Here is a 16,361-nt window from a genome sequence, read left to right as displayed (position 1 = left end):
AAATTCAATATTTTAGCTTTATATCAAAATGGGTCCTAAAATTCCAAATGAATAGCTAAATGATCCCTGGTATGACAATCTTAAAACAATTCCATACATGGTTTAAGACTGAGGTTAATAAGTTAAAGGACAGAATCTTCAAGGAGAGACATTTGGGTTATCAAACCTGTCCTATTCTAATGTAATACAAGATCACTCAGTGTCGCAACCAACAGAGGTGCATGCACAAAGCACACAAAGGAAAGGGTGGGAGAGTTAAGGTTAAGTTCATGGTATTTTATTGAAAAAAAAATTATAATCAAAGACTAGCATGTACAACTTGGAATGAAGGTAAACTGAACTCAATATGGACAGTCTAGAGAAGACTCTGGTGTTGAAGACCCTATGATGTGCTGTAGGTCACTCAAAACCCACACGCAACCCTGGTCAGAGTCGAGACACAGAAGGTAGAAACATTGACGGTACATCCGCATTCCCTTGCCAAAAAAAACAAAGACTTCCCCTAGCAGGTAAAAAGATCTCCAGCCCACCTCCCACCCTTGAATCGTACCCAAAGTTGCACGCACAACAAGGAAACAGAACTCCAAATATTCCCAACATGCCAAACATAGTTCTAAATGTATTTATTTTGTAAATGTTCATCATCTTAAAAATATTAATTTTTGTAATGAATTAAGCAAACTGCAAAAGGTCCCATTAATTCCATCTCTATGTGAGTTTAGTACAGTGGAGGCTGCTGAGGGGAGGACAGCCTATAATAATGGCTGGAATGGAGTGAATGGAATGGCATCAAAGACATGGAAACCATGCGTTTGAGCCATTTGATACCATTCCACACATCCCGGTCCAGCCATTATCACAAGCCCATCCTCCCCAATTAAGGTGCACCAACCTCCGGTGGTTTAGTAGGACTCCCCATCCCCATCTCGTGAGCTCGTCTCTCAATATAGACTGCCCCAAAACCCACCAACGGTACCCATGGCACTGCTGTGGAATCAGAGTGAGCCCATTGGCCAGACTGCGGCACCAGTCTCAAGCTGCATGCATGAAGAACAGAAACAGAAAAATATAGAAAATGGTCAGCCCAAACATTACCACTAGCAACTGGAACCAATAGGCAGTTCACCAAGTGCTTTCTTTAGTTGTTGACATTTTGTTTACAGTTATTATTTTATCTTATTACTGATGTCTAAACTCATCTTTGGGGACAGGACCACTAACCAGTACATGCAGATCATTTATTTTTGCTTAATTTATGTGGACAGATTTGTATTTTTTCAACATTCAGTTATGTTTTCTATACAGAAACAGTATGATTTTTGCAAGAGGTAAGTAAAACATGTGACTGATTTTTTTTTGTCTTCTAAGGAGGCCAGGAGAAGGGTAGGAGAGCTTCATTTTGCTGTCATCATTTGTACAAATTCTGTGGACAAAAGAGCAAAGCAAAAACAAAATAGACATGAGAACAAACAGAAACCAACCAACCACTGATCAAACCAGCAATTACACTTCACAGATCCAGACATAACTAAATAAAACATGTCCGACAGACAAATCAAGACATACAGATCATAAAACCAATTAAACTGTTATCGGTCATCGTCATAGGAGACTGTTTACATAAGTCCAATATCCCATTACAGAGAGATGGACCAATTATATAAGAAAGAACAGGGGGAATCGGGCAGTACAAAGTGATGAGAGAAGAGGGGGATGAGAGTGGTAGAGAGTGAAGAGGGGGATCGGGCAGTACAAAGTGATGAGAGAAGAGGTGGATTGGAGCTGTAGAGAAGGGATGCGGGGAGCAGTAGAAACAAAAGACTGGCTCTACTGTACAGTAGCATGGTGAAGATGACTGAGTGGGCGACAGCTGTCCCGAATCAAGGCCCCCCATAGGGACACTGCTGAGAACTACTGTACACTCCCTCACAGCAGAACAAGATCGGGAGAGAGAAAAGTTCCATTGTCCTCTTCTTACCTTCATAGTTGACCTGTCCGTCTCCGTCGATGTCGGCTTCTCTGATCATCTCATCGACCTCCTCGTCTGTTAACTTCTCTCCCAGGTTTGTCATGACATGACGGAGCTCTGCTGCACTAATGTAACCATTCCCATCCTGCAGGGGAGACGATGTGAGGAGTGTGTGACCTCACAGTAAGCACACCTGCCTTTTACAAAGGGACTTTAACATACCAATGTAATTTATGTATGCAGTAAGAAACCATACAGGATATCACTGACCATATACTGCTTGACAAACAAAGGCAATGTATACATGAGGTGAATAAATAAATCAGTCACACAAACAATCCTTACCTTGTCGAATACCCGGAACGCCTCGCGAATCTCCTCCTCGCTGTCTGTGTCCTTCATTTTCCTGGCCATCATTGTAAGGAACTCTGGGAAGTCAATGGTTCCATTGCCTGGGAGATGGAGAGAGGGAGAGAGAGGGTTTGGCTTGCTTTTTGTAGATCGTTGGAAAGGGGGAGTCCAGTAGAAGTGGATAGGCAGAATTGATAGTTACTTATCTGGGATTAAAACCCCAGTTGCAACAGGCCATGCGTTGTCTAGAGTGGGCTGTGTACAGTAGACCACGACAACAGTGCAATAGGAGGTACAGTCGAGGGATTTTTCTAGATAAAAAAAAAGGAGGCTTAGGAAGGGTTTTTTATTGATCAAAAAGGGGCTTAGGTGGTGGGTGTGGCAGGGGGCATGCCAATGGGCGCAGTCAGCGCGGCCAAATTTGAGAGAACATTTGAGGCCCCCCACCTTGGTAGTGTAGAGACATTTAGCCATGTTTAACCAAATTTCCTGCAATTCTATGCATTTTGCCATGGTTAATGCAGTGTTATTTTGCTCAAACAAAAATCAATACTTTAAATTATATGTTTTTGAAATTTTTCAAATTCTCACTGATTCTAGATTTTATTTAAGTGATTTACTTCTCAAAGGTTATATTATAAAAAACTATAAGTCCAGTATCTTTTCTACATACTTTATATCTGGTTTTAGCCGTTTACATTGAAAACGTTTTTCTACCCTACATTGTTTCGACTTAAGCGCCCCCCCCCCCCCCCCCCCCCAAAAAAAATGTTTAGGCCCAAGTATTGAAATGGCTGAAAAACAGCTGAGGGCTGTTGGGATTTAAGTGTGTGATCATGTGTGATTCCTGGGGAAGAGTGTTCTCCTGAGCACACAGCTGTCCCCTCCCCTGGTGGTACATGGCTGACATACAGTTCCCCAGTGAATCAATGCACGTCTGTTCTCCACTCTGCATGTCCCTAGTGTGTGTGTGTGACTATTACATTACTTATATAGGGCCGTATAATGCACAGACCGGCTGTTTCACCTTCCTCAGTGTGTGAATAACTGGACTGCTACTGTTGTTTGTGTGTAGGCAGGGTCTACCACAGCTGATGTGAACCATTTCCCTGGGCCGTGGGGCCTCAGAATGTACAGCCAGGCAGAGCGGATTATGTCATGGATTTCACTAGGCCATTATTACCTACTGCGGTTATTTAACTGGCTTTGTTGCAGCCAGTCGCTCGGTCTGCCTGACCTAGATAGTGACAGACAGTCAGATAGAAGACATGTTCAATGAGAACACCTCCAGTCCAAGCACTAACACAAGTTAGGACGTGGATGAACGCATCAAGAACTCTATCAATAACTGGTCAATAAGAATCACTACTCATCACCATCAGATTGACTTCCAGAAGGGAAATTAGTATAGAGAGCAATAGTAATGGTGACTTTTTGTATGCACCAACTCCACCATGTTTCATTGGATAAAACCTATGGGAAAGTTTATTTTTTGGATACACTGCAAAAATAAAGTGTGTGTTAAAAGCACAGGCTTAGGAGAGCTTATAACATTTGATCAATGAGATAATCTTCATCAGCTAACATAACTTAGTGACTTATGAAAGATTTATGTAATCAAAAAAAGTCCAAAAAGGTCTCATAATTCATAAAAGGTCATGTTGACTGATATTATCTCAGAACAAAACAAATAAGATCTAAGCCGTGTTTACCTCAGACCTTATTTTCAGCGGTTATCCCAAAACCCTATTCTTTCACCATAGGAATGGCTGAACGAACCAGAGGTTATGTTTTTTTTAGGACTACATGCTGGTTAATTCTATAGTGACTGAACCGACACACACACACAGCCCAAGGAAATAGAGTAGTACTTCTGCCACTCCTTACTTACATTCTCAGCTTCTCCAGAAATCCCAGTTGGAGGATTCTCACCCAATTCCAGGAATCCACCACCTAGGATTTCTGGAAAACCTGGAACTTTACAACCCTAGTTGGACACACTCCAGGGTGAAGTTTCCCCATAGCTACAGACTTAAGATCAGCTTCCCCTCCCCCAATTCTAACCATTACAGGTGAAAATTATCAATTGAACCAAGATCAGCATCTGGGGCAACTTCACCCTACACTGTTGGACCCCAGCAGGCGGAACTCACCATCAGCATCGACCTCGTTGATCATGTCCTGCAGCTCAGCTTCTGTGGGGTTCTGTCCCAGCGACCTCATCACAGTGCCCAGCTCTTTGGTTGTGATGGTGCCATCGCCGTCCTTATCGAACAAGGAGAATGCCTCCTTGAACTCTGCAGAAAAGAAGATGTGTCCAAAATAAATACAAGGAAAAATATCACATCTGAGCTACAGTAAAAACTTGATTAGACAATTAGTCACCGACCCGTAGCACTCACGTCTGTAGCCATTGAAGAGCTTTGAAAGGCTGGTCATTGCTCACATCAACATCATTATCCCAGAAACCCTAGACCCACTCCAATTTGCATACCGCCCCAACAGATGATGCAATCTCTATTGCACTCCACACTGCCCTTTCCCACCTGGACAAAAGGAACACCTACGTGAGAATGCTATTCATTGACAACAGCTCAGCGTTCAACACCATAGTGCCCTCAAAGCACATCACTAAGCTAAGGACCCTGGGACTAAACACCTCCCTCTGCTACTGGATCCTGGACTTCCTGTCGGGCCACCCCCCGGTGGTAAGGGTAGGTAACACATTTGCCACCCTGATCCTCAACACAAGGATCCCTCAGGGGTGCGTGCTCAGTCCCCTCCTCTACTCCCTGTTCACTCATGACTGCACAGCCAGGCACGACTGCAACACCATCATTAAGTTTGCCGATGACACAACAGTGGTAGGCCTGATCACCGACGAGACAGCTTATAGGGAGGAGGTCAGAGACCTGGCCGTGTGGTGCCAGGACAACAACCTCTCCCTCGACGTGATCAAGACAAAGGAGATGATTGTGGACTACAGGAAAAAGAGGACTGAGCACACCCCATTCTCATCGACAGAGCTGTAGTGGAGCAAGTTGAGAGCTTCAAGTTCCTTGGTGTCCACATCACCAACAAACTATCATGGTCCAAACACACCAAGACAGTCGTGAATAGGGCACGACAAAGCCTATTCCCCTGAGACTGAAGAGACTTGTCATGAGTCCCCAGATCCTCAAAAGGTTCTACAGCTGCACCATCGAGAGCATCCTAACTGGTTGCACCACTGCCTGGTATGGCAACTGCTCAGCCTCCCTACAGAGGGTAGTGGGTACGGCCCAGTACATCACTGGGGCCAAGCTTCCTGCCATACAGAACCTCTATACCATGCGGTGTCAGAGGAAGGCCCTAAAAATTGTCAAAGACTCCAGCCACCCTAGTTCTCTCTGCTACCGCACAGCAAGTGGTATCAGAGCGCCAAGTCTAGGTCCAAAAGACTTCTTAACAGCCATAAGCCAACTAATCAAATGGCTACCCAGACTATTTGCATTGCCTGCCCCCCTCTTTTATGCTGCTGCTACTCTGTTTATTATCTATGCAGTCACTTTAACGCTACCTACATGTACATATTATCTCAATTACCTTGACTAAACAGTGCCCCTGTACCTCCTGAATATAGCCTCGCTATTGTTATTTTACTGCTGCTCTTTAATCATGTTACTTTACACTTATTTTTCTTAAAACTGCATTGTTGGTTATGGGCTTGTAAGAAAGCATACCTGTTGTATTTTGGCGCATGTGACCAATACATTTTGATTAGACTTATCTAACCTCTTTGAAAAAAAGGGTTCTTTGAGGTTGTACAGTGCATTCGGAAAGTATTCAGACCACTTCCCTTTTGCACATTTTGTTAGGTTATAGCCAGATTCTAAAATGGATGAAATTGTTTTATTCCATCAATCTACACACAATACCCCATAATGACAAAGCAAAATCAGGATTTTAGACATTTTTTCAAAATTTGACAAACTGAGCTCTTCAGTAAGGCCATTCTAATGCCAATGTTTTTTCTATGGACATTGCATGGCTGTGAAATCAATTGTCTACACCTGTCGGCAACAGGTGTGGCTGAAATTGCCAAATCCACTAATTTGAAGGGGTGTCCACATTCTAGACAATTCTGTGCTTTCAACTTCATGGCAACAGTATAGGGAAGGCCCTTTCTCATTTCAGCATGACAATGCCCCCATGCACAAAGCGAGGTCCATACAGAGATGGTTTGTCAAGATCAGTGTGAAAGAACTTGAGTGGCCTGCACAGAGCCTTGACCTCAACCCCACCAAACACCTTTGGGATGAATTGGAACGCTGACTGCGAGCCAGGCCTTGTGGATGAATGGAAGCAAGTCCCCAACATCTACTGGAATGCCTTCCTAAAAGAGTGGAGTCTGTTATAGCAGCAAGGGGGGGACCAACTCCATATCAATGCCTATGATATTGGAATGAGATTTTTGATGAGGTGTCCACATACTTTCAGTCATGTAGTGTAGCTTACAAATAAGCACATTATTTTTACATTTATTAAAAAGTTAAGCAAAGTTGATGATATCATTCAAATATATGAAGCTAAAGTCACAAGCTATAGCTAGATAACTAAAAGTTATTAGAATTTGAGCACCGTATGTAAGATAGCCATCTAGCCAGACAGGAAAAAGCTACGCTACTTGTATTAGCCACTTTACAAGCTAGCTAGCCAAAGCTTACAAGTAAACATTATGGAATATGCCAAATAGAGCTACAGACCTAGCCTGACATTGGCAATTAGCTAAATGTTACTTTATTTCAGTATGGAGTCAAATGAGGGGACTATGTTTCATGAAGCCATTTGAAGACTGCTGCTGACCCTTGATGAAAGCAGGTGGTGGGCTGACTGAGAAGAGGTATGCATCTAAATGATTTATAATAAGTCTTGGTGATTCAATAGCCTAGTTAATCATGACATAACACACCATGTTTTGCTCTTCTGCTGCTGCTGACAACTGCATGTCAATTGTTCTTCTAATCTACACCAGAAAAAATGATATGTCTGCAGAGCATTTTGTCTCAATTTTGGTAGATTAACTCATGTTTTGCTACTTTTTTCTTCTTCCCAGCACATATTGTGCTGTTCAATAAAGGAGTCAGCTAGAGTTGGTACCAAGACTGACGTGGGCAATCGTTCAAACGAAGAGACGCCTCCCTGGCTACCAGTGCATATTTCCAAAGTATGTTTGCATATAATAACAAAATCTCAATGATGCTGGTCTTTTGTCCATTATTAAATTGCTTATTATATTCTTAGCTAAAATTAATACTATTTATAAGTAGTAGCCATAATTCAGAAATTTCACATTTTTGGTTCTAAGGAAGAAAAAAAATTCAAAGCGTGTAGGCTACTTAATTAAGTTAAGGTTTCACCCAGTAATCCCACCTAAAAAGATGACATTTGTTAATTGTAAAGGTGAGCAGATAAAAGTCTTGTCAACAACAGGTATGTCTGCTAGGTCTCCGTCTGCCATTGGTGAGGTATCTGCCCATTATTAGGGCCGTATAAAATCTGCGTTGAGAACGCGGCTTGAATCACGAAATCCAGACATTAAAACGCAATTCAACAATGTTCAAAAATGTATTCAACTTGGTAGGAAATTAACTAAATGTATTGAACTTATTACCATACGACATGAACAAAATGCATAAGTGATTTGTATATTCCTTCAACCTTTTGAAGAGGCAACAGCACAGGAATGTCCCTCTGTGTGTGCGTGTTGGTCTACCACTTTGTGTAGACGTTAGTGATGATGCTAAAGTCATGTTTTCATCAGTGGTCAGGAGCTAGCAGACATGCCTCACTCACATTAAATATTCATTCACAGCTCAAATGTGTGTGTGCTGAACTGCTTACCGGCAATCTGCTCCTCTGTTAGTTGGTCAGCCTGAGGACAGAGAGGGAAAAACAAAGATCAATGGCATTGTATTTTGGCTAACGACTCTGAACACAAGCAGCACTACAGAAAACTGCCCAATTTCTTCCCATCCTAGCCCACCTCTGAGCAGCAGATATTAGCCAGTGATCTCTGAGCAAGAGATCAGATGTTATGTAGCCAAGGTAACGATCCAGCTAAGGCAAATCAAAATCAAATCAAATTTTATTTGTCACATACACATGGTTAGCAGATGTTAATGCGAGTGTAGCGAAATGCTTGTGCTTCTAGTTCCGACAATGCAGTAATAACCAACAAGTAATCTAACTAACAATTCCAAAACTACTGTCTTGTACACAGTGTAAGGGGATAAAGATAAATTCTCTGGCAGAACAGAGAATACCGTAACCTGGTGGAGAAGACACCCTGTCTGTCTGTGCTGTTAAGTTATAATGCACAACAATGCCACGGAGGAGAGGCCAGGCCAATCATTGCACAGCAGTTTAACATGCATGTTGATTGGTTCCTCTGCCGCTCTGCTCATCCCTAGAAAACGACCAAGGAGGTCAAGGAGGTCCATGGACAATACTTTATGCCGATAATAAATAATAACATTTTTTACAATAACTTTTTCCAGAGACAACCATTTATGCAATAACAAATAAATTATAAAACTATACAATGCATTTGACTTTATTTTTAATGGTCATCTATTTAAAATGGTCAATCTCTTGATAAACTGAGTAAATCAAGATAGGTCAGGTGAATTCATATTCAATGGGAGTGTATGCATGCATGGAGTTATTGAGCTTGTTTTGGCTGATTCCAGTGGTCTTTGGGGCTACACATGACAAAATCTGATTCCCTTTCATTTGGGTCCATGTTAGGCCTACTGAACATTATACCCTGATGAAGACAGCTTATCGGTCGAAACGTTGGTAAAATGATTGCTTCTGAGCTCCTAGATAGAGTGCTTTTCTTTTTCAAGTGTTTTTTTTTCAGCACCTCGCATAAACAGGTGTGGTTTGTTTCGCCTCCAGATAGGCCTACTTGCAGGAGTTCTATGAGAGAACAGTGTGCTCGCGCTATAATGGAGAAATCGTCTGTGCCGATATTATCGGTTGTTCTCTACGAGTCATCACACAGTGGATCTCATATTTACATTTTAGCAACACGGCTCATCTGCTGACGAGATATGAATACAATGATCACATTGGGATGAAACGCCTCCCTCTACGGAGGTATGCAGGACACATTTCCCACTTTAAATGTAATATATGCCTACAGTAAACACACACACGATGCATGAGGGCAGTAAAGACACTGGTAGTCACATTTAGAGAACACTTCACACCCAACCAGCCATGTTCCCCACAAAATCTGCTCTCACTCTACACGTCTACTAAAGAGAACTGTCCAAAATTAGATCCTTGTTCTACTATCTCCGTTCAGCAGCTACCCCATCAGATCAGTCATACAGTAACCGGAGCACACCACAGCAGCTACCCCATCAGATCAGTCATACAGTAACCGGAGCACACCACAGCAGCTACCCCATCAGATCACTTATACAGTATTCAACCAATTTCAGCTTCCCCATCACTCAGAAGGCATAGCAGAGCGTTGGGACCTGAAAATCGTCAAAATGCAGGTCGGTCAGGTCGGCTACCAGCCTCTTTGCCTTAGGCTGGTCCTGCCAGGTATCTGCTATCCTCGTTTCTGGCTTGCAGTCCAGAAGTAGAGTACCCTTCTTGGGCTTCCCATTGGACCCCCCGGCCTTGGAGGGGACGACATCCATGGCCTCTCGCACCATCACCAGCCCCTCGGCCAGGCACTCCGCACGTTTGGTGTTTATGTTGCCCTGGCGCCTGATGTCCCCCAGCTCGGTCTTGGTGATCTGCAAGCCATTCTTCATGTCCTGTACCTCTTTGACCACGCTATCAATGCGACTATTGGTAGAGTCCACCAGCATCTGCAGGAAGGACTTGTAGTTCCTCTCCTGCTGCTCAATCAACTCTTTATAGAAGAACTGCTGCTGGTCTAGAAGCTCATATAACATGGACAGAGAAACCAGGTCATCGTCCTGGTAGCAGGGTGCCTTCTTGGGCAACATGGTTCTCCTCGGGCTCCTCAGCCTGCCTGTCTGGATGACTGGAGCTGTGCAGGTCAGGTCTCTGGCTGCTAGCCGTGGGGAGCTGTGTCAAGTCTCGGGGAGTGGGGCTCAGCTGGCTGAACTACGCACCAGACAGAGAGGAGGACTAGACTGATAAAGAAGCAGGGTTTACCTGACCTGAAGCCTGAGGTACTGTGGCAGTGATGGAATGATGTGACTGACTGGCTACCTCCCCTGTACTGTAGCGACAGCCTAACATTGGGGCTGCTGTCTGTATTGGATATCTTTGGGAATCCTAACTTACACATGGGGCGTTTCAACAGAAGCACTGGGGTTAATGTATCGTGTTTTGCTTTTCGCCACCCCGCCGACCACAATCCGGACTGTCAGCTCGGTGATACAGTTACAAAAACCAACGAGGGGGTCTGAAGGATAATTTCTGTGATTAGGGCCTGGTCACATGATGCTTAGGGTCCCCTGCCAGGCTAGCTGGACAGACGACAGCATCCAGGGTCAGAGAGGCTAGATGCTTAAGCTGACGGCTGTCTGCCACACAAGATGAACCCATTCGCTGCATCCCCCCTTTGTTGTTGAAGAAAATCCTAGTGGGAACACCGTACCTCACTGTGATACATAGGCTTTAATTTAGGGCTAGACTATACAATGGCTTTGTTTTTCTCTGAACCATCCTTAGGCCCTTAGCCTCTTTCTCTCTCCCTGAACCTGTAGGCCTTCTTTACTTTTGGCATTATCGGTTTGTCTTTGCTTGCAGGTTTGTCTCTCTGGTGTTACCTACACCCCTCTCTGTTTGTACACTCTTTCCCGGTCCTGTACTGTCCTTTTTTCTTGTCCCTGGCTCCCTCTGTCTCTCTCCCCCTCTGTCTCTCTCCCCCTCTGTCTCTCTCCCCCTCTGTCTCTCTCCCCCTCTGTCTCTCTCCCCCTCTGTCTCTCTCCCCCTCTGTCTCTCTCCCCCTCTGTCTCTCTCCCCCTCTGTCTCTCTCCCTCTGTTGGGTTCCTTGAGCATTGGCAGCAGCAGCATTCTCTGGCAGTGTGCCCAGAAGGGAGGTCCTCCTCCTGCTCCTCACCCTACTGGATCCTCAGGGCCAGCCCACTGTAACCCCAGCCAGGACCTCCCTCTCTCTGGCCCCTCGGGCAGGGAACGAGACCCCAACACACACCCCCAACACACATGGCTGCCAGAAATCTGGCCTGGATTTGCAAAAAATGCACAACCTAGGTATGAGAGAGCACTGCTTGCTGCCATAGCTGCAGCTATCCCATCCTGGCCCAGAGACCTAAAAACACCATAGCTGCAGCTATCTTATCCTGGCCCAGAAACCTAAAAACACCATAGCTGCTACAGCATGGCATAGCCACTTTCACATCACATTGACAAGTGGTCCCTGAGGGCCATGTGGTGGTGGTAGTGTAGTGACACACAGAAGATTGGGAGTGAGGGCTTCCTGTCACTGCTATGTCCCATCTGTGTCTGTCTGCCCACATGACTGGAGCTCCACTTTTATTTAAGTTTATTAGAACATGGACAATGTACATCATCTCAGAAATGAGAAGTGATGCTTTGCACCAGACTCCAACATAGAGCTACAGCAGAGGGATGGAGTTAATCAGACACTACCCCTACATATGAGCATGTAACATCATGTGCAGTGATAGTGCCTAGTCATCGTCTATAGATTCATAGCCTCCACCCAACCTTGCTCATAAATCTCTTGCAGCAATATTCAGCACATCGACATCAATTGGTTATGCTGCTTATTGTTGAATTTGTAACTTATTGTTACAGAATGGTAGCCCTAGACAGAAGAGCACCCCCCCCCCCCCCCTGGCACTGCCAAGGTTGTCAGGCACCCTGCATTTAGGTTGTGGCCATTCCATGCCAGTAAAGCGAGAATAAGAAGAATCCAATCAGACAGTGGCCTTTTCTACATGGAGTCACCACACTAACTCTGATAGAGCAGATCAGCTCAATACACTGGGGCTGTCTTCTAGTACGTTCATTTCCTTGTTAGGGCACGCCGCAGGATCCTGTGGCATGACCAATACATTTGAAAATGTGATTTGATTTACAGCGGGGCAGGGTCAATGTCCCCACAACTACAGCAGAGAGCAGAGGACCCACCCATCTACTGAGGCATTACTACAGACGAGAGCAGGGGAGTGGAGTCGACACAACCTTTTAGTACACGCCTTCACAGCACAGCAACACACATCTAAAAAGATTCCTTCTTATGATTGTCCACCACAACCAATCAAACATTAGAGCGAGGGCCGAAACAGTGGACACACAGATTCAGAGACTACAATCCATAGCTTTGTAATCCCCACATTGGTGGAGACAGTACGTCCATGCTTTTGGAGAAACAATGTGTGCATTGAGCACAAGAACATGACTTACTTTGAGAATCATGTTTTAATGCTGTTCTCCCGCTGCTACAACCCAATCCCTCCCATGGAGACAGGCGATAGAAAAGTATGTTGGAGGTTGAACCTCCAGTGACAATGGTAATTACTAACTGAAAAACAACATGATATATGGAACAATGTAGATCTGTGTATAAAAAGTGGTAAGACCAAGGCATAAATCAAACATGCACGGTCATGTCAGAGATAGGGCAGCTACAGTTATTCCAAGAGTACCATATCACTTTCGACCTGACAAGTAGTATACAAGAATGTCACAGATTACATTTTTGATCAAATTGAAGCCATTGGTGTTTAGAAATCGTATAACAACAAGTCTATCAATTATTTGTAATTACCATAGAACAAAAAGTGACTGACAGCATGTATCAAACTCCGTTAATATTGCAAAGACGTAGACTTTAATTCCATAGATGAGTTTCTCCCTAATGTCTCTTGAGGCAGAAAGATGAAACTATGCATTCTACATCATACAACAGTAATATAACCTGAAAAACACTGATCATAGTAAAAATGATACACGATCTGGTGAACTGCTGGTTCATAGTGGCCTAATACAAACGCAATATCTTGTCAAATTCCTAGAACATTGTATATAATTCTGAATTACAGTGATTTTATGGGGGCGGGTGTACGATAGGTACAGCGGTAGATCGTATGCACTGCTCCCTCGAACCGCATCAACAGATATTTGTTCGCTGCATTGAGAGGTCCGCTTGTGCATGTGGAAAATATAAAAATCTCAATGGTTGTTCAGCTTTATATCGATCATAATTGGATAGCCCACATTCTATATTACACATATATTATGTTACAGAATCTTAACACGTTCCATTACCGGATCAGCACACGGGTTTTGTTAAACATTAAAACCGTAAAATGCTAGTTTCACGGGCGCATGGAGTCAGGTCTGGCTCGCTGACATGAAGTAAATGCCGCGATCATCATCAGACAAAAATATACTTTTGAGTTATCATCATACGTCTTAAATATCGCTCCATCAAAAACACAATCAGCAATGCATAGGAATTGTAGGAAGGATCCTATAATCAATAATTGTAACACCCAAAAATTTGACAAGCTAGCGTCGACGCACGATCACTCCGACCGTCACTCAACGGTTCACGCGAATCTTCCTCCGCAGGAAAAGCATGCATTCATGCAACGAGGAAACCTTACCATTGCTTGCTTAAATTATATTGAATTAAAAATAATATTTCCAACGCAGCACATGATATAATACTCACCATGTCTGTCGGCGCTGAATGTGTTAGTTTTCTAAAACTAGACTACGAGATTGACCAGTTCCCGGGACCTCTACTGATGGGTTGAAGGTGTGTATCTCTCGCGAGCTCTGTCTATATAGCTTGGTGTATTCCTCCGCCGCTGAAAACCCTCCTCACTCACTTCCGCATTTTCCCACTGCAGGACAGGCAGCATGTATCACTCCCTCCCTCCCTTATCAGAAAACTTGCCGGACAGAGTTGTTATTTGTATTTAAAAAAAAAAAAAAAAAAACTTTAACTACGCAAGTCAGTTAAGAACACATTCTTATTAACAATGACGGCCTACCAAAAGGCAAAAGGCTTAATGCGGGGAAGGGGGTTGGGATTTAAAAAAATAAAAAATCTATTAAGTAGAAAAATAGGACAAAACACACATCAAGACAAGAGAAACAACACAACACTACACAAAGAGAGACCTAAGACAACAACATAGCATGACACATGACAACACAGCATGAAAGCAACACAATATGACAACAACATGGTAGCAACACAAAACAAGGTACACACATTTTTTGGGCACAGACAACAGCACAAAGGGAACAAAGGTAGAAACAACAATACATCACACAAAGCAGCCACAACTGTCAGTAAGTGTGTCCATGATTGAGACTTTGAATGAAGAGATTGAGATAAAACTGTCCAGTTTGAGTGTTTTTTGCAGCACGTTCCAGTCGCTAGCTGCAGCGTACTGAAAAGACGAGCGACCCAGAGATGTGTGTGCTTTGGAGACCTTTAACAGAATGTGACTGACAGAACGGGTGTTGGATGTGGAGGATGAGGGCTGCAGTAGATATCTCAGATAGGGGGGAGTGAGGCCTAAGTGGGTTTTATTAATATGCATCAACCAGTGGGTCTTGCGGTGGGTATACAGAGATGGCCAGTTTACAGAGGAGTATAGAGTGTTATGATGTGTCCTACAAGGAGCATTGGTGGCAAATTTGATGGCCGGATGGTAAAGAACATCTAGCCACTCGAGAGCACCCTTACCTGCTGATCTATAAATGATGTCTCCGTAATCTAGCATGGGTAAAATGGCAATCTGAATCAGGGTTACTTCGGCAGCTGGGGTGAAAGAGGTGCGATTACAATAGAGGAAACCAAGTCTACATTTTACTTCAGCCTGCAGCTTTGATATGTGCTGAGAGAAGAACAGTGTACAGTGCAGTGGCACAAAAACCTAAAGCCACACACATAGAACAACACAGACCAGTGACCAATTTGCCTTTGGCGGCAGGAAGCCTAGCGGTAAGAGCATTGGGTCAGTAACCAAAGGGTCACTAGTTTGAATCCCAGAGCTGACAATGTGATCTGCCAAGGCACTTAACCCTAATTGCTCCATGGTAGCTGTTGATATACTCTCCAAGAGTGTCTCAGGGGAGTTGGGATATACAAAAAAAATTAAAATTTCCAATTCACATATGCATATAATACTCACTTGTAGCCTACATATGTGAAATAGGACAAATATAAGCACTCACCAAATGTGTTTATTTATTATTTCATACAGACAGTATCTGACACTTACTGGTACAAGTACTCCTACTCATATATTAATACATTTGGATTTGACCAGCCATTCCTTGAGTTATTGTTGCATTGGAGATAAGCAACACCAGACAGAGTATTAAAAAGAAAAAGTGCACGTAAGATGTTGTTGGCAGAATAGCTGGCATTCCATCATCACTTCATGATAATTGAAGCTATGAAATGTGCATTACATTATTACTTTAAAAACAAAATAGGCCGATGGTGATAATCGGACAATAAGAGATTTATTTAGGCTAGCCTATTTGTCATATTGAATTAATATTCATTACCCAATATCATTCATTGACAAAATGACGAATAATGTAGTTTTATAGTTGGCCTGTTTGGCTATAAAACTGATGAAAATTACATATTTATTTCCAATGTTTTTGCAAACTCAGAATCAACTTGTTTTCAGCATTTGTCATGAAATCCGAAATATATAAGGAGCATTCCTTCAGGGGATCACTATTCAATATCTATAGCCAATATTTTAAATTCTGCATGCTGTTTTGTGATTATAGAAAAACTAAACCCTAATAAGGTATATTTACAACCAAAACAGTAAATACAAAAATCTGTAAATGATTGACATACATAGGCACAAAATAAGTTGTGACATTGGCTTTGGTCATGTGGCCAACAGTGCAGCTGTAGTATAATTCGACAGATGCCGGTCTGTCCAGTGACTCCTCACTGCATACCGTGCCTATGAATATACAGGTTTCTGATGCGCTCGAGCTGGAACATGGCGCTCTACTTTATGCA

At 43.3% G+C, this 16,361-nt stretch overlaps 1 protein-coding gene across 1 annotated transcript; it reads right to left on the bottom strand.

Moving 5' to 3' along the window:
- Positions 1-255: 255 nt before the first annotated feature.
- Positions 256-14,170, bottom strand: calm1a (calmodulin 1a). The gene is made up of 6 exons (XM_021585131.2): positions 14,025-14,170; positions 8,204-8,234; positions 4,474-4,617; positions 2,315-2,421; positions 1,979-2,114; positions 256-1,423 (listed from the first exon to the last, which is right to left on the bottom strand). The coding sequence occupies exons 1-6, from the start codon at positions 14,025-14,027 to the stop codon at positions 1,395-1,397; spliced, it is 450 nt and encodes a 149-aa protein (XP_021440806.1). The 5' UTR covers positions 14,028-14,170; the 3' UTR covers positions 256-1,394.
- Between the last annotated feature and the right edge of the window lie 2,191 nt (positions 14,171-16,361).

Source organism: Oncorhynchus mykiss, chromosome 25 (genome assembly GCF_013265735.2).
Source record: "Oncorhynchus mykiss isolate Arlee chromosome 25, USDA_OmykA_1.1, whole genome shotgun sequence".
NCBI classification, from domain to species: Eukaryota; Metazoa; Chordata; class Actinopteri; order Salmoniformes; family Salmonidae; genus Oncorhynchus; species Oncorhynchus mykiss.
Note: the sequence above shows the minus strand (reverse complement) of the source record. Positions and strands in the feature narration are given on the sequence as shown.